At 39.4% G+C, this 19596-nt stretch overlaps 1 protein-coding gene and 1 pseudogene across 25 annotated transcripts in view; both read left to right on the forward strand.

Moving 5' to 3' along the window:
• OSBPL6 (oxysterol binding protein like 6) overlaps positions 1-19596 on the forward strand; it is a 123484-nt gene that overhangs the window by 15164 nt on the left and 88724 nt on the right. For 20 of the 25 annotated variants that reach the window (XM_043577151.1, XM_043577167.1, XM_043577175.1 and 17 more), the window contains one exon: positions 10711-10929. In XM_043577151.1, coding sequence (XP_043433086.1) covers positions 10828-10929 — 102 coding nt within the window. In that variant the 5' untranslated portion in view covers positions 10711-10827. Of the gene's footprint in view, positions 1-10670; positions 10930-19596 lie in introns of all 25 variants that reach the window. The other 5 variants (XM_043577150.1, XM_043577162.1, XM_043577166.1 and 2 more) reach the window with 1 other exon arrangement.
• LOC122482190 lies at positions 3469-3573 on the forward strand (annotated as a pseudogene).

Genomic DNA, 19596 nt, shown 5'->3' on the forward strand with positions numbered 1-19596 from the left:
ATATGTCTTTATTATTTGTTTTTAGGTTTATTTATTCATTTTGATAGAGAGAGAGCACAAACAGGGAGGGACAGAGAGAGTGAGAGAGAATCCCAAGCAGGCTCATCACTGTCAGCATGGAGCCTGACACAGGGCTCGAACTCACGAACTGTGAGATTATGACCTGAGCTGAAGTCAACATTTAACCAACTGAGCCACCCAAGCACCCACTAAAACTTTATTTTAAAAGCAATTTTAAGTTTACAACAAAATTGCAAAAAGTAAAATTGCAGAAAATACAGAGGATTTCCACATCCTTCCTGCTCCCCACACGTAGCCTCTTCCATTGTCAACATCCCACACCAGAGTGGTACCTCCATTACAATCAATGATGAGCCTACACTGACAGGTCATTATCACCTAAAGTCCATAGTTTACGTTAGGGTTTACTCTTGGTGTCGTACATTCTGTGGTCTGGACAAATATATGACACATATCCACCAATACAGCATACGTAGAATAGTTACACTGTCCTTTGTGCTTCACCTATTTTATCCTTCCTCCCACTCTCCCACTCCCAACCCTGGCAACCACTCATCTTTTTTTTCTGTCCCCATATTTTTGCCTTTTCCAAAGTGTCATATAGTTGGGATTATATAGTATGTACCATTTTCAGACTTGCTATTTTCACTTAAAAAATGAAGATGGATGGATGGATGAATGGATGGATGGATGGATGAATAGATAGATATGCAACCAGCTACATTACTGAAAGCTTGCTTTCTTTTCACCCCTTCTGGTTGACTTTCATTTGATTCTCATGTACATTTAATTTTTAAAATCTTTTTTATTTTTTACATTTTATTTTTGATGGGGTTGGGGGGAACAAGTGGGGGAGGGGCAGAGAAAGAGGGGGACAGAGGATCCAAAATGGGCTCTGCACTGACAGCAGAGAGCCTGATGCTGGGCTTAGACTCACAAACCATGAGATCATGACCTGAGCCAAAGTCAAATGCTTAACTGATAGCCGTCCAGACACCCCTCATGTGCATTTCAGATGAACGATTATATTGTTCCCTGGTTAGCATTCTCAGAGAACAGTGTTAACAAGGTAATAACCAGTATGATTATTTTGTTGTTGACATTGACGAAAATGGTACTGATGTTTCACCATTGAGCCTGATGCTAGATTGATTTATGTGTCTGTGTGTGTATGCTTATGCGTTTATATATAAACAATAGCACATAGAAAGGCAACTATTCCCAGGTGCCTGGGTAGCTCAGTCAGTTAAGTATCCAACTGTTGGTCATGGCTCAGGTCATGATCTTGTGGTTCGTGAGTTTGAGCCCCACATCAGGCTTTGCACTGCCTGCTTGGGATTCTGTCCCTCTCTCAGTCTCTCTGTCTGTCTCTCTGTCTGTCTGTCTCTCTCAAAATAAATATAACAACAACAAAAAAGAGGTGTGTGGGTGGCTCAGTTGGTTAAGCATCTGACTTTGGCTCAGGTCATGATCTCAGGGTTCGTGAGTTTGAAATCCACATTTGGCTCTCTTCTGACAGCACAGAGCCCACTTCAGATCCTCTGTCCCCATCTCTCTATGCTTCCCCCACCTCAATATAAATAAACATTAAAAAAATTTTTTTTAATAAAAATAAAGGCAACTATTCCAGTATTTGTTCAGAGTTGTTAAATATTTGGCAATGGATATTAAATGGTGTACTTTTAAAATCAAGATGATTGTAGAATATTTAGCCTTTGGATTATTATTAGTTTTAGTTATTTATTATAGATTGCAACAATTATCTAATAACTTAGTGTCTTCTATTCCTTGGTTATGTACTTTTTATAACCTTCTTTCTGTACTTATGGTTCCTGTTTTTCTACATATTTAGAAATGAAAGTATAAGTAAATAATGTAAATTAGTTGATAAATCTAAGACGTTTATTTGTTTATATTTTTCTTATACTTGGCTTTTCAAATTTCATAAATTATAAAATTAATGCATTTTTGTTTGTTCATTTATTTATTTATTTATTGAGTAGGCTGCCCACCCAGCACGGGAGCTCAACGTGGGGCTTGAACTCATGACCCTGAGATCAAGACCTGAGCTGAGATCAAGAGTTGGATGCTTAACCAGCTGAGCCACCCTTGAGACCTGTTTTTATTCTTTTGTGTTTAATAATGGAAATGATTAAGACCATGAATTTTCCTTTCATTATAGCTGTAGCTATGTTCAACATTTCTAACATATTCTTTGATTGCTTTTACCCTAGTCTTTCACCTGTGAGTTAACTGGACAATGCACTCCCATCATTCAGAAAGAAAGGGGAGGGAGGGGAGGGACAGGACTGAATGCTTTTGGTTTCTGCTCTGTTTTCAAATGTTCTACAATATCAATGTGCTTTATTTTTTCTTCAACCTAAGATGTACTTAGGAGAGTATATTTTTGAACTTTTTCTAGGATTAACCCCTGCTTGCTTCCAATGTTTCATTAATATTTAACTTATTGAATTGCTTCAGAGAGTGATCGAAATTCAGCAGTATCATTAAGATCTTATTTTGATTTGCTTTTTACTAATTTTGCCTGATAAAGATTTTTTTTTATTTTCCAGATAAAGATACTTATTTATATTGTTAAAGATTTTATTTTCCAAATTGAAGTCTTCCTTATGTTAAGGAATATTTTTGAATACTATTCCTTTTCTTTTTTGGTTTTTGTCTTCAGGGCGATCCATATCTATAGATTCAGGTTCTGTTATCTGTTAACTTTTCCTGCCCTTTTTTCCATTTGCAAGATGATTTCCTAAACTTTATCTTTTATTTTTATTTATTTATTTTTTTTAACGTTTATTTATTTTTGAGACAGCATGAATGGGGGAGGGTCAGAGAGAGAGGGAGACACAGAATGTGAAACAGGCTCCAGGCTCTGAGCTGTCAGCACAGAGCCCGATGCGGGGCTCGAACTCACAGACCGCGAGATCATGACCTGAGCCGAAGTTGGATGCTTAACCAACTGAGCCACCCAGGCGCCCCGTAAACTTTATCTTTTAAACCTACCTCTTGACTAGGTTTTTCTGCAGAAGTGTTCAGTGTTTCATTAATATCATTTTAATTATTTTAAAATGATGGTGTCATCATTTGTTGCCTTTATTTCTTCCTTACGTTTACTAGTTCCCACTGCTTCTGAACCTGTCTTATTTCTTATTCAGAGAATTTTTTTTTTTTTTGATTTGTGAAAGTGTGAAACAGAGGTGCTCTAAAGCTGCCCTCTCTTTTACTAGGATTAGCATTCCAGATCAGCCCTCTAGTTACCTCTTGCACATAGTAATTTGCTCTCCTATTGGGGGAATATATTTTATAGTGTTTTATACACACACACTTTTTTTTTTTAACTTTATTTTTCTTTAAATGAGATCTGTTCCTTGTCAAAAGAATATTTATGCCAGTTATCCTTTGCTTCTTTAGTGTTTAGTTAATTAGCATTCAAAGACTATACTTTCAGGGGTCATTTCTATAGTTCTTTACTTAATTAGCATTCACATCCTCTGTAAACTCACCCTGGAGGTCTAAGTGATGTTGTAGAATGTAGGTCCGTCCTGTTCATTTCCTTGGTAAAGGATCTTAGGAGAGTGAGTAGAGAGTGACCGGAGTTTTCATCAGTCACAATAAGAGAAGTCTGTTTGTATGCTCTTTTCCTCGTTAGTTTTTTAAATAAGTGCGCCAGAAGCCATCTTGGCAGGGAAAGCTGTATTTTGGGGGTGCTTTGGAACATGTCCATGATGCTCTTTGGAAGCCAGGACCAAGGAAAGCAGCAAAAGATAAGGCAGGGCCATGTTCTTGAGTGCCAGGAGAGCTGTGCCTCCAGGCCTAGGAACACTGTTAATCTGTGGTGAGGCTTTTCCCTGGGCTTCTTGCTCCTCGCCTCTCTTATCTAGAGAAAATAGGTGGAGTTTGCCTGCCTTTTTTCTTTTAACACCACTTCACTGTCTTAAGAAGGGAGATAAATTTGGTTTCATACATCATGGTTTGGTTGTGAGTAAAGTGATTCCTTACATTTTATGGCATTTATTCTTTTTTTTTTTTTTAAGTTTGTTTCTTGAGAGAGAGAGAAAGCGTGCACAAGTAGGGGAAGGGCAGAGAGAGAGGAAGAGAGAGAGAATACCAAGCAGGCTCTGCATTGTCAGCCTGGAGACCAATGTGCATCTCGAACTCACAGTGAGATCATACCCGGAGCTGAAGTTGGACGCTTATCCGACTGAACCACCCAGGTGCCTCATGGCATTTATTCTTTAGTGAAAGTACTTGATTTTTTAATTTTTTTTAAATCCTTTTAACCTCTGCCTTTTAGTCATTTTCTAGGAAAATGTTTATCAAATATCTTATACCACCGTCTTTTTTTTCTTTTAGAAGTGATTGGCTTATCTTCATGAAAGCATTCCTTGATTTTCTTTTTCTTTTTGTGCGTTAATGACCTTAGAAATAAAAAGATTCCCTACCCTCTCTCTATAAGGGAAAAAAAAAAAAAAACTAATGTAAATGACATTGTAATGACTGTAATATATAATGATAATAGGCGTTCATTGCTCTGGTGATGATCTTGATCGGAAAACTAGTTTATTCCATCCAGCAGTACAATGACATTTGCACTGATAAGATCAGTTGATGATAGGATTGCCCTGTCCCTGTGGCTTGTGCCACATCTACTGTGGCTCCTCTTGATTCTCTGTAAATAGTCATGCAGATGTTGAAAAAGACAAACCATCAACAACCCAGATACTAATTTAAAACACAACCTAATGTCAAAACCATGAAGGACTAGACCCTAATTTTATGAAGGCTGCATCCCAAATTCAGGAAAATAGTGACTGAGCCAGGTCTTGATTGTGGCAAACCTCAGCTGCTGTTGCAGAAAAGGAGGCTATTTGAGAAAGAGCAGAAAAAGTATTACTTAATTCTTCCAGGCTGTCTTCACACTTGGAGATTCTGGTTGGCCCCAGTCAGAAGTGGTATCAGCTCCTCCATGTTGTGTTAGAATACTAAGTGTAATTCTCTAAAACTTCAAATTAAATCACCAAGATTGGGAAAAGGACTAGGAAAAGAAAGTTTTGAGGTGGGGTGGTGTGGGGGAGGTTTTATATTGCAGGGGCGACTAGAAGGATACCATTTTACTCTTGACTGTCACATACAGACTGTAGGTTCCAGCAGGATTTAGAGAAACTTGAAGGGAAACAGAACGTTACAAGGGAAATTTTATCTTTCACAGCAATGGCAAATATAAAACTCAGTTAAAACCATCTTAAAATCAGTATTATAAGGAAAAGCAGATTGTAAAGGAAAAGCCATCAGGCATTGAAAGAAACAAAGAACCATAAAATAGGAAGTGTAGCATGATTTGGCAGGGATAAGGCCAGCTATTAGTTATAATATTAAATGGAAATGGGAAAAATATCGCTAATATTAGATTTTTTTTAACAACTCAACATGATCTTTACTACAGGAATACATAATACAAAGTGATACAGAAACTTTAAATGTAAAAGGATGGACGAATTTCACTAATCACTTGCAACCAGAAAGAGAGCAGATGATACCAAATAAAGCAAAAAAGTATTGAAATGAATGAAGAGGGTCATTTTATATAATAATCAAACGCAAACGGAATTATTATGAACTCTCCCATGATAAATTTCATTGTTTCAAAATATACAGAATATAAACGTATCATGGTATATCCATGTGGTGGCCTCATGCGTAGTGATTAAGAGCCATGATACTAAAGCTCCTTTGTTCACAAAGAAGGCTGTTACCAATATATTGTTGGTTGAAAAAAGCATATTGCAGATAGATTGGACATTATTTTCCTACTTTGGTTAAAATAGAATCAAATGTTAACTAGGGTTATTTTTAGGTTGACGAAACTAGAGTCAATTAAAATATTTATATCTGAGCTTTTAATCTTTTTCTATGGTGAATATAGTAGATTATTGCCCCAAGTATTTTTTGTTGCCTTATATTGGATGCTTTATTCTTTCATGCATCATCAACCTCAGTTTGGCCATGTGACCTGTTTTGGCCAATAAGATGTGAGTGAAAGTGACATGTTCCACCTGGACCTAAGAACTGTCTCATGGTTCTACCTTCGCTGTTTTCCCTTCATCACTTGGGGGTTGATACAGGGTAGAGCTGCAGCTGAACTCTACAGGACATGTAAATAAAACATGTAAATAAACCTTTCTGGTAAGCCCTTGAGATTTTGTGGTTGTATATTACACGTCACAACTCAGCCCCGCTGACATAGTCAAGTTCCAGATGTTTTTCTGAACACATACAATTTATAATGCTTGTGAACAGCAGCCTGTAGAAGTCTTCCTTGCCACCTCATGCTTTAGTCAGGTCTCTAGGTCGTAAATCTCAATTTTATGTCACTCAGTGTAAATGCAAGTGTTATAGCACTTACAAACAATTGTAGTGATCCCACTGATATGAATGGGGAAGAAGACAGGAAAATCAGATGTTCAGCTCTTGTATTGCTGTTATTTGCAGCAACAATATTTTTCTCATTGAGTATAGAAATTATGTTGGTATTGATTTTAAAATCTATGGTCTTTCAAAAAACTAAATAAAATAAAATCTATGGTCTTTCTTTACCTTGGGATTTTGTTTAGGCAATTTCTGAAAATGTGCTTTGATAGAGATGAAGTAATTTTTTTTTAATGTCACACTAATTCTTATACTTTAGGAGTAAAGAGTAAATAGGTATAGCCTACTAATAGAATTTAGACTTACTTTTGTAATACACTTTGAAATAGAGCAGGTGATTAAACACTTGATTGATAATCAGATTGGAATGAACTTTAAAGGTCATCTCACTCAACTTTAGGTATGCAAAATCCTCTTTGTTAAAAAAAATCAGAAATTAATAAAACAACAGTAATGTCAAAAATGATTCTTAGGGCGCCTGGGTGGCTCCATCCGTTAAGCGTCTGACTTCAGCTCAGGTCATGATCTTGTGGTCTGGGTTCAAAACCCGTGTTGGGCTCTGGGCTTACAGCTCAGAGTCTGGAGTCTGCTTCTGATTCTGTGTCTCCCTCTCTCTCTGCCCCTCCCCTGCTTGCTCTCTGTCTCTCTCAGAAATAAATGTTAAAAAAAAATTTTTTTTTTAATGATTCTTAGAGTGAATTAAATTCTCTAAATCGCCTTTTCTTATTCTTGGTATTCTTCAAGATATTCATAATTGTAATTCAACCAAAAGATTGCGTTTTCATCATCAACAACTTACCCTGAAAATGTCATTTTAAATTAAAAACCAAGGTATTAGCATTTGGTATGTATTAATGGGGAAAGTGCAGTTGGGAGTTGGGCGCAGTTAAGAAAAAAAAGTTCAAGGGGAGCCTGGGTGGCTCAGTCAGTTAAGTGTCTGACTTTGGCCTAGGTCATGATCTTACGATTCGTGGGTTCGGGCCCCAGCTTGGAGCCTGGAGCCTGCTTTGGATTCTGTGTCTCCCTCTCTCTCTGCCCCTCCCCTGCTCATGCTCTCTCTCTGCCTCAAAAATAAATTAAAAAACATTAACAAAATTTTTTTAAAAATCAAAAGAAAAAGTTCAAAAGAGGAAATGTTGGCTCTTGATGTAGCTTGGATTGAATTTACTTCCAAATGGATAACAGTCTAATTGGTTTGGTTGTTTCAACCTCATCCCTTGGGGACACGTGAATACCTCACAGAACCTCCATACTTTTAGCTCAAGTATCAGCGGCTTGTAAGACATCTTGGACCAGAAAGTACTTCAAGTCAGAGACCTGAGCAGTGTTCTTGCTTTCTGTTTGCTGGTATCACAGCTTGGCTTGAGAAATTTCAGTCACGCTTTAATTAGACTACCTTCACAAAACAAAAGGATTGGATGATCATCTATCGCCTGTCGGCATATCACTGCCTTTTGACAATACTCAATGCAAGCTGATCTCCAGCCAAGGAAAGAGCACTGCAGCTCTTTACATTTCTGTTAGTCCAAAGACTAATTTTGTTTCCAGAGAAAGTTTTCCAATTTGGGGGATAAGTGGTGGTGACAATGAAGTTGAAATCTGAAGAAAGGATTTTAAGTTTTATTCGCTAGAGAGTCCAGGTCTCCCAATTTAAAATAATTTACCTTTTAATTATTGGGATTGTTCTTTTGAATATTCTCTGTAACCAGGTAGCCATTACTATCCTGATTAACACATCCAGGGTCACATAATCCATTAACGTACTGTTGCAGATTTAGAAAATAATAACTATTTGTAGGCCTGTATAAAATGTACCTGCACTTGCAGAGTTTATATGATCTGTACATAAATCATACAACACATTTATATCAGAAACATAATCTTTAAACATTTGTCTATAGCCTAAATTTCTCTGAGCTAGGGACTACATTTCCAAGTGTTTATCTCCATTTGAATGCCTCAGTTATACCTGAAACTCATTGGGTTGAAACCATACTCGTGCCTTTCTGCCAATCCTGATTTCCTTTGGCCAGACCTCACTCAGAATACCAGAAACCTAGGAGTCTTCCTCAACCCTGTCTTCTCCTTTTCCCCACTGCCCCCCTTCATACCCTGTTACAGCTGACAAGACTGGATGCTGAATTTCTTGCCAGCTCTCTAATCCATTATCTCTTGCTTCCTGATTGGGTCTCCCTCACCTTCTATATTTCCCCAATTTGGTTTTCCTCGTGGCTATCAAAGTATCCTTTTATTTATTTATTTATTTTAATGTTTATTTATTTATTTTAACAGGGGTGGGGGCAGAGAGAGAGAAAGAGAGAGAATCCCAAACAGACTCCACACTGCCAACACAGAGCCCAATGCAGAGCTCAAACAAACTCACGAACCGCAAGATCATGACCCGAGCAGAAACCAAGAGTTAGACACTTAACCGACTGAGCCACCCAGGTGCCCTTCAAAGTATCCTTTTAAACACACAAATCTGGTTATAGCACACTCCTTTATGGCTTCTTATGCCTTAATGATAAAAATAGAAAAGTTGAACATGGCTGACAAGGCCTTGCCCCTGCCTCTCTCTGACCCATCATGCCACTCTCTGATCATGATGGGCAGCACTAATTTCTTGATCATACCAAGCCAAATATCCAGGCACCTGCTTAACTCGTGCTTCTCCTTCAGACCTCAGCTCAAACACACTGGATCAGGGATACCTCAGACCTCCAGACCCATCGAGTTCCTCTCACCATGTATCCTCAGACATCTTTATTCTTTTTTGATTTCTTGATTGACTGTCTCTTCCTCTGGACTCAAGTTCAGGTACCATTTTTCTTTAGCCTTAAGATTGCTTTCTGATCATTGCCAGGAGCTTTCTTTTCCAACCTGCCCTATAGAACTTACCAAAGTCTTCTGTGCTTCCTTCAAGGAGTACTATCATTAAAATAGGGTCTAGAATTTGGTTTTCTGTTTTCTTGGATGAAGAAAACTTTGGGTAAGCTTTTCATCTTACACCATCATGCTTACCTTAAAATTTTTTCTTTTAATTTTAATTTATTATTTTGTTAAATGTTTATTTTTGAGAGAAAGAGCATGAGTGAGGGAGGGGTAGAGAGAGAGGGAGACACAGAATTCGAAGCAAGCTCCAGGCTCTGAACTGTCAGCACAGAGCCTGATGTGGGGCTGGAACCCACAAACCACTAGACCATGACCTGAGCCAAAGTCAGTCACTTAACCAACAGAACCACCAAGGCGCCCCCCCCCCCCTTTTTTTTTTAATTTTAGAGAGAGAGTGTGTGAACAGGGGAAAGGGACAGAGGGAGAGAGAGAATCTTAAACAGGCTCCATGCTCAGTGCAGAGCCTGATGCAGGGCTTGATCCCACGACCCTGGGATCATGCCCTAGGCAGAGATCAATATTCAGACACTCAACCAACCTAGCCACCCAGGCTCCCCTAAAAAATTAGTTTTTAACAACCTGTGTTGCCAATTGAACGATGCTTCTTTCAGGGATAAGTTTTTGGTCCTAGTACTTACAATGCAGGCTTTCTTTATTTGAATCCAAGTGAAAAATGAAGTGGCTCTTGGTTGAGGATAAATGGAAGGAAATCTGAGCATTATCCAGTTTCAGAACATGCCTGTCAATCTGTAGGTACTTGAAAGCCTGTTGTTTTCTGAGCTGAGAATCATATGTAGATGTGCTGTGATCTTGAGGTGCAAATAACTGAGTATGTGTATTCTTGATCCTTCCTAAATGCTGGATCACACAATGCATAAAATGTGGGAACCCTTTTGCCCTTTGTATCTGTTTTGTGTTGGATTTAACATCACATACATGACTTGGCTGAACTCAACTGAAGACAGACATGGGCTGAGCTCTTATGATCCACTGGGCAGGGAAATTTAACTTTCAGGGGAAGAAACTGACGTACTTTGGGTACTTTGGCCTGAGGGACCATGTAATCTGCTTTAAAACAAAGAGAATGGTAGGGAAGAATATGACCTTGGCATGTGGTTTCTTTCCATTTTCCTTGTTGACAGCCTTCTTTTTCATATTAACACCTTTAGCCTCCACGTAAAATCTAGAGGAAGAAGAAGTATTTCCTAATGTGTCAGAGTTCTTCCTCTCACTACGTGTTGGTATTTTTCCTAAATATAATGACTTTGTATTTGTATTTTAATTACATGAGGTTTTCTTGCTTCTTTTGCTTGTAGGTATTTTGGACACCTTCACTATTTGCCTTCTGTTTTCTAGTCAAACCTGATTCATGAAATGGAACTGAAGCTGAAAACTCATCTACTTCTTTGTCTGTGAATTGGAGACACGACTGGGATGGTCTTAAGCGCATACAACTAGACTCCAACTGCAGCTATGAGTTCAGACGAGAAGGGCATATCCCCTGCTCATAAAACATCCACTCCAACCCACAGAAGTGCCTCTTCTTCAACACCCTCCCATAGGGACAGTCGGCAGGTAAGAGAATATGGTCCAAAGTGCACTTTGTTATCTTATGCAAATACAGTACCATTAGGATATGGTGGGCTTGCTGATTAATCCTGAAATTTTGTTGTGAAGATTTTTATTCCACAGGAAGGCTCACTGTTTTCTGTAGATCTACGTGATGATGCCATGAAGATCCTGTTCTTGTTTCTCTGTTATTTAGGATCCTTTTTGAGAGTGTAGACCACAGGCAGGGTGGCTAGGAGAAGCCCTGCTTTCCTCCTCTCTGGGCACCTGAAGAGGGGGAACTGCTTCAGAGCTTAAATGCTCTGCTGTCTATTCGTGGAGGTGGAAAGGGATGTGAGCCTGCCAAAGGCCTTCTTCCTACAAGTCTGTCACTGGCCTGTCCCACACAAACTTCTGTTTGGGTTTCGTGGAATCTGGTTAACAGTCAGATTCAGGAATTAGGATACAAATAAAATCGTAGCATTGGGGAATTAAGAGCAGTGAGAGCTCAGGTAATGCTTAGAGCCAATAGAGAAAATAAATTCTTGTTTAATTATCCCATTGAGCCAATTCTGTACATTGTTTTTGTTTATGGAGGTACTTTGTTGCTACGTCAGTGGCTGTTCTATGTGCCAAGGTTGTGGGGGAATCGGCCATATGGATTTTCTTCATTTCCCAAACAGGCAGCTGTTTTGCCCAGCACATGTCTCAGTATTGCTCTTTGCCATTATGACATTATCTTGTGATAGGATTTTTTGTTGTGTAAATGGAAATTCACAGTAAACAGGTTTAGTTAACTGTTTATAATAATTTCCCTTGTGAAGGATATTCACTGAGTAAATTATTCTTGCAGGAGTTTTCCTCCCTATTCTGTGTGTTCAAGGTATATTGTCTAGTTTGTAGCACTATGAACATGAGTTCATTCATGGTCCATAGCATAGGCTTGGGTCTTGAGACAGCCAATCCAGGTGTGAATTCATTCTTCTAGATGGTGGGGAAGCACTGTTGAGGGAGTGGGGTCCCTTAGGGAACTTTCAGTCTGTCTACCTTCCCAGCACCCCCTCCTCCCATTTCTAGCAAGAGATTCATGGGGAATCTGTAAGAATCAGAGATTCCTTACATGCGTATCTTTCATAGATTCTAAGGCAGATATTTCTGCTGCAGATATTTTTGACACTGGTGCCCTGCGTTATAGAGTTCAAACAGGACATCTACGTTCTGTTCATGAGAAGCAGTTATAGCATTAACTAAATCTGTGATTACACCCAATTATACATTTACTGCACTGCGTTCGTATAGTAAAAGAAAGCAAAAGCACCATGAATTAAAGTACATTTATATTAAATAGCAACTACATGTTGAGATGCTTTCTAAGTTTGCAATTCCAGTTTATCCTTTACCTGCCTCTCTGTCCTTTCTTGTTATGGCTTCTCCATTTTTTCCTTGCCCTGGGCATTTCAACCAAGAGACATTTTAAGCAGTGTGGCCTTCCTGGCTGCTGCGGGAAGGATGGGATCGACCCAGGTCACCCTGGAGAATTGTGGCAAATGGAAAAGACTGATGAGGGCTGCAGAAACATCTGTCATGCATTGTTGATCTGCCTGTTGCACCTGAGCTCCAGGGCCGCCGTGCAAAACAACAGGGAAAAACTGAGACCCGAGGCTGCAGAGGGAGTCTGAAGGAAGAATATGGGACTCCTGGCTGGCTTGTGAATGACAAGTTTTATGATGGGAATAAAGTAGCGTGACTGTAAATTGATAATGAATTTTAGAAAAGTAAGAGACAATGTTCAAATGGTTGTTGTCTTTAAGGAGAGTTTAGTTTTTGTTCATCTCAGTGCAAATTCTCCCCAAAATACTTTCTTCTCTGCTTCCTTCCTGTCTCCTGTTTTGTGTCTTGTTCATCTCTCTCAGGGGAGAGAATAAAGAACAATTGTAGTTCTGTTTTTTCTTCCTTATCTCAATCACTTACTAACATCCAGGTTTTTATGGAAATCGGAAATTCGAGTGATCCTGTGATGTAATATGAGGCACTGGTTTTTATATGCACCTATTTTTGTGTGTGGCTGTTTTCATAGTGAAGGGACATAGAGGAGGTGTGATAAATTAGTCTTCATTAGATGTTACCATTCTCTGGTTTAACTGACATCTATGCAAATGAAGGCCATCATTCATGCAAATGGATCGTATAGGACATGATCTAGCACATAGCTGAGAATTCAGCATGCCTTAATGCACATTGCCTGTCATTCCCAAATTCTGGTTCTAGATCACTAATTAATTGATTGGGCATTTCTACTTTTATTTACCACTGCATCTTAAATTAATACATATAAGCCCGTTTGCTGTCAGAATAATCATTCTCTTGTGGGCCCAGGGTCAAAGACATTCCTTTCTCCTTTGATTCTCTCACATTCAGTAGGTGAACAAATTTTATTGATTATTTCATCCTTTATAATGTGATCATTTCTTTCTATTTGCACTGTCCACTCGCTAGCCCAGACCCTCATCACCTCCACCCAGCATCCTGGAGAGTACTCTGGCCTCGCTGTCTCCCTTATGGCCTGAGGTTGAATTTCCTGAACATGGCAGATTTATGCTCACAACCCTTCAAAGACTCTTGTTTACCAACATAGTTAAGGTCGGATTTCCTTACTTGGTATCCCATGACCGCCAAGATCTGATCCAGCCTCAGCGTCCCATTGTCCTCCTACTCTGTACAGTCTCGTGTGTGCACCGTTCCTAAAACTGCCTTATCTCTGTCTCTGTTCTTGTCTTTCCTGCACAGAATATTCCCACTACACTTATCTTGACCTACCTCCCTGTGCTTCAAGGACTGGCCCACGTGAACTTCCACTGACCACGCGACCTCATGTTGCCCTCTCCCTTCTCTGAACTTTTATAGAAGTTTTTGACAATATTTGACATTTTCATATTGTTTATCTTTTTGTGTACAGATCTCCTAGACTGTGTTGCAAACTCTTTTAAGCAGAAGACACACTCTAATTCTTCAGAGACAAGCCTTGCACCTCAAATATTTTAATATATCCTACAAGATATTTTTAAAGGCTGCAATGGTATTAGTCTTGTCTTCGTACTACAGATTTGCCATTCCAGATTTATTTGTCCTCTCCCTTCTTCCTTCCTCAGAGATAAGTAAAACAAAGAACATCTGCCAAGTGCACAGTAGTAATTGGCTATCCTTCCTGTGGCAAAATTATGTAGCACAACAGGTGAAGGAGGGAGAGGAGCTAGGAAATGAAGTGATTCAGTTGCCCCTGTGATTTCACTGAGTGTTTCTTCATCAACACAAGAGGGTCAAGACTCCACTTAGTATTTAACAAGTTGGAAGACTTTAGTAAATGCTCCATTTACATTTCATTCCAGACTGATATTTGATGTTAGAACATCTAACAAAATTAACTGTATGTGTGTGTGCAAGAGAGACAGAGAGGGAGAGACAAAAACAAAGAGAGAGATCAATAATGATTCATAAGCTGCAAGAAATATATGCCCTAAAATTTTCAAAAAGGATATAAAGGAGTTGATTAGGACATCTAGATTTTACACAGAAACCAGCATTTCCCAGTGTATGCCAAAGAATGCTTTCCCCTTGATGTTGCATGAAAAAGAGAATTTTATTGTCAAAGAAGTTAGAGAAATGCTAAACACGGTCTCTTTTTGCAATATGCGTTAATAAATTAATGTATATTAATATACATCAGGCAACTAATGTAACGAGTGAGTTACAACTTTAACTGAACACTTCTAGAATATAGTAGGTTGTGGAACTTTTTTTTTTATTTTCCGAAGATTTATTTTTTATTCCAGATTCTTCTTTCTGTTAAGAAATTGGAAAATCTAGGAATACTGAGCCCAGATTGCAAATGGCAACACTAAACTGGCTCAGGAGTAGCTTCCCCTTTAGATGGGGCATATACCCTGTGATCAGCCACAGTCCCCTACCTCTCCTTATTGTATTTCAATACATATGTTTCCTGCCTGGCCCCAGAAGGCATTTGAATTGCCAGCCCTGATCCTGGATATCAAGTCAACCACAGTGATATTGAAGTTACCAAGGGTGACCTCCACTTGGACGTTAAGAAGGCATCTCGGGGTGCCTGGGTGGCTCAGTTGGTTAAGCATCCGACTTCGGCTCAGGTCATGATTTCACAGTTCATGGGTTTGTGCCCCATGTTGGACTCTGGGCTTATGGCTCAGAGCCTGGAGCTGGCTTCGGATTCTGTGTCTCCCTCTCTCTCTGCCCCTCCCCCACTCATTCTCTCTCTCTCTCTCTCTCTCTCAAAAATAAACATTAAAAAAAAAATTAAAAAAAAGAAGGCATCTCACACTTAACATGTCCAAAACTGAATTCCTAATTTCCCTCTCAAATCTGCCCCTTCCCAGTCTTCCTTATCTCAGTCAGCAGCAACTCTGTCCTTCCTTTTGGTACAGCCAGAAACCTCACCAGGAGTCATCCTTCTTGTTTTTTTTCTCACACCTGCTTCCAAACCCTCAGTGAATCCTATTGGTTCTACCTTCAGATGTACCTGGGTTCTGACCACTGCTTACCACCTACTCCCTCTCCACTCTGGTCTGAGCTACCATCATTTCTCACCTGGATGATGCCCATAGTCTTCCAACTGGTTTCCCTGCTTCTACTGTTGCCTGACATAACAGGTCATATTTTTACAGAGTAGTCAGAGTGATCCCTTCAAAACCTAAGTCAGAGCAAGCCACTCCACTGCTCCAAACCCTTCATTGGTCCCCATCTGTTTCTAAATAATACTTAAATTGCTGACCATTGCCTACAGGGTCATTCATTATCTGGTTCTGCCTACCTCTCTGATTCCGTTTCCTGCCTTGTTCTCCTTCACTTAGATCTAGCATTTTTCCTCAGTTGTGCTCCCACCTCAAGGCCTTTATGTTTTGGACCCTCTTAGCCTCACTTGCTTTTCATTCCAGGCATCCCCAGGTTTGCTCATACATTTGACTCATTTCCAAATGTAGCCTTTGCATAGCCTTCTCTGACCTACCCTGCATATCCTCATCACTCATTGTCTATGTACCTCATTTTATTTGTCTCTAAAGCATTAATCACGACCTGACAGGTTACATATTTATCTGTTCATATCTGTATCCCCTTCCTCTCTTGATTGTCACTGACCTGTAAGCTCCCTGAAAACTGGGATTTTATTTCATTCAATAATGTACCCCTAGCACCTCCCACAATACCTCACATATGGTATGGCTCAGAATATATTTGAATGAATAAATGAATGAGGGATTGGCATGGAGAGGCAGATTGGGAACCAGGCTCCAGAGGTCTTGAGAACTATGAAGGAATAGTCATGAGGTTGGGAGGTGACAAAGAAAGAAAGTAGTATAGTGGGGAGCTCCGTGTCTCCCAAGAAGAGTAGATCTTGAGAGTGGAAGAGGGATGGTCCAAAGGTGGCAGGGGGGAGCTAAGAACACAGACTTTTCTGCTTGCTGCTGATGGTGATTATATGGTGGAATAAATGACTTGAGGCTTATGAAGGAAATGGCATCAGACAAAAGCAAAGCATTGGGAGTGTCCTGCACACATATTAAAAATATTGTTGGGGGTGGGAGGTAACATTTTATTTTATTTTATTTATTTTTTATTTGAGTATAGTTGACACACAATGTTAAATTAGTTTCAGGTGTACAACACAATGATTCGACAACTTCGTAAATTATGCTATGTTCACCAGAAATGTAGCTACCATCTGTCCCCATACATTGCTATTAAAATCATTGACTGTATTCCCTATGCTAGGGCCTTTTGTCCCTGTGACTTACTTATTCCACAACTGGAAGCCTGTGCCTCCCACTGGCCTTTGCCCATTTTACCCAATGTCCCACCCCACTCTTCTCTGGCAGCCATCAGTTTGTTCTCTGTACTTATAATCTCTGATTCTGATTTTTGTTTGTTAATTCATTTGGGGTCTTGAGTTTTTTTGTTTGTTTCTTATGGGTTTGGTTTTTTTTAGATTCCACTTACGAGTGAAATCATATGGTATTGGTCTTTCTCTGGTTTATTTCACTTAGCACAATACCCTCTAGATTCATCCATGTTGTCTCAAATGGCACAGCCTCATGCTTTTTACGGCTGAGTAATATTCCATTGTGTATGTATGTAGGTATGTGTGTCTGTGTCTGTATACCACATCTTCCATATCCATTTGTCTATAGATGGACACGGGTTGTTTCCATGCCTTGGCTATGTAAATAATGCTGCATTAAACATAGAGGTGCATATATCTTTTCAAATTATTGTTTTCAATAACTTTTTAAATTTTGTTTTTAAGTTTATTTATTTATTCTAAGCCGGGGGGGGGGGGGCAGAAAGAGGGAGAAAGAGAATCCCAAGCAGGCTCCGTGCTACCAGGGAAGAGCACAACCTGGAACTCCATCTCACAAACCATGAGATCATGACCTGAGCCAAAACCAGGAGTTGGACACTTAACCAACTGAGCCACCCAGACACCTCCAATAACTTTTTTTTTTTTAAAAACAGGAGTTACTATTGCCCAGTCATATTACTTATTTTAAGGTAACATTATATAATAGGCTAAGTTTATGACCAGCTGACTGGATTTTATTTGTTTGTTTGTTTTGATAATTACTCTTATATTTACATATTTTAGAGAATTTTTTTTTTACAATATATGAGACTGAGACCACCCTGTTGAGACAGTTTCTGTAGTTCTGGGATTAGGCCCAAGGATCTGCATTTTTAAAAGTAAGGCCTCTAGGGGCACCTTAGTGGGTCGGTTGGTTGAGCATCCAACTCTTGATTTCAGCTCAGGTCATGACCCAGGGTCATGGGATCAAGCCCTACATCAGGCTCTGTGCTGGCAACATGGAGCCCGCTTGGGATTCTCTCTCCCTCTCCCTCCGCCCCTCCCCTGCTCTCTCTCTCTCTCTTTCTCTCAAAACATAAAAATAAATAAAGGTAAGGCCTCTGTTTGGAGCCATTGATTATTTTTTATTTGTATCATTAACAGGTCATTTCAGAAAATCAGACACGATTGCTCTAAGAATTTAGGATTTGGAATGCATAATTACCAGATGATAGTGTCTGTTATCAGTGAATTGTTTTAGCTCTACCAGGTTAGATATTGCAAATGCTTAAATGAGTCAGGCTTTTTTTTTTTTTTTTTAATTTTTTTTTTTCAACGTTTATTTATTTTTGGGACAGAGAGAGACAGAGCATGAACGGGGGAGGGGCAGAGAGAGAGGGAGACACAGAATCGGAAACAGGCTCCAGGCTCTGAGCCATCAGCCCAGAGCCTGACGCGGGGCTCGAACTCACGGACCGCGAGATCGTGACCTGGCTGAAGTCGGACGCTTAACCGACTGCGCCACCCAGGCGCCCCAAGGCTTTTTAATTTAATGGAAAATCAAAGAAAAAAAAGTATTAGCCATTCCTTATAATGATTTAAAGTTCGCCGAAGCTCAGAGATCATAAAATAAATAATTTTTAAGGAAAAAATTATATTATGAATAGGTCATAAGAGGCTGGGAGTTAATCTTCTTGCCAGTTTTTATGAAATATGTATTTAGTATTGTAGTCGGTCTTAATGAATAGAGAGTGTCAATTACATGGGTGTCTAATGATGTTTCCTACACATCATTAACAACAGTACACCCCCCAGCCAACCATGGCCCCTTCTGTTAATGTCCATGGATGACGAGTGAAAGGTATCCCCAGCAGAGGTTTTGTGGGACTCACGTCACCATGGACTGGTGACATAATCTCCCAGTTCTGGTAGCAGCAGCATATGCTACATGTGCAGCTTTCATTGTAAGTGAAGAAGGTGCCTAAAAAACTAGAAAGTGAAAGTGTTCTTCATCTATGTTTATACTTTATGTATGGGGTTTTCATAACAACATTTCTCCTTAGACAAACAGGCTGGTAAAAACATCCCCTAGCATCTACATGAACTGAATTGGAATGTGTCTCTCCCAACTAAACCTCTGACACATCTTCTTCAAATAGCTTTATTAAATAAAATAACCAAATCACTGCTTTGAAATATAGTATGTCTACCTGCTGAATATGAAACCTATTTCCATCTTTGAGTTGAAAAAAATAAAATATTACCTCAAACAAAAATATTCTAGCTCTTAGAGGGGAAAAAAAAAAAAAAAAATCAAGGCTTCCTGATTTAATACCAAACCTCCAATTTAGCCTTTTTGGGATTCCATTCATCCCATGGAACTTAACTTCGAAGAATTAGGACCGAGGTCAATGGGAAAAAAAATAATTTCTTACAAAAACACACTGTGAGAAACTTCTGTGATTTAGATGCATTTTGTAAACTGGGTGTTCTGAAAAGTTTAAATATTAGGCAAAGTTCATGAATAAACAAATAGAACAACACCAGCAACAGCTAGTATTTCGTGAGTTCTCACTGTGGAAGGTTGGGATGGTCATCACCTTGTTTTTTTTTTTTAATTTTTTTTTTTAACGTTTATTTATTTTTGAGACAGAGAGAGACAGAGCATGAACGGGGGAGGGGCAGAGAGAGAGGGAGACACAGAATCCGAAGCAGGCTCCAGGCTCTGAGCCATCAGCCCAGAGCCCGATGCGGGGCTCGAACTCACGGACCGCGAGATAGTGACCTGAGCTGAAGTCGGACGCTTAACCGACTGAACCACTCAGGCG

Source organism: Prionailurus bengalensis, chromosome C1 (assembly GCF_016509475.1).
Source record: "Prionailurus bengalensis isolate Pbe53 chromosome C1, Fcat_Pben_1.1_paternal_pri, whole genome shotgun sequence".
Classification (NCBI taxonomy): domain Eukaryota; kingdom Metazoa; phylum Chordata; class Mammalia; order Carnivora; family Felidae; genus Prionailurus; species Prionailurus bengalensis.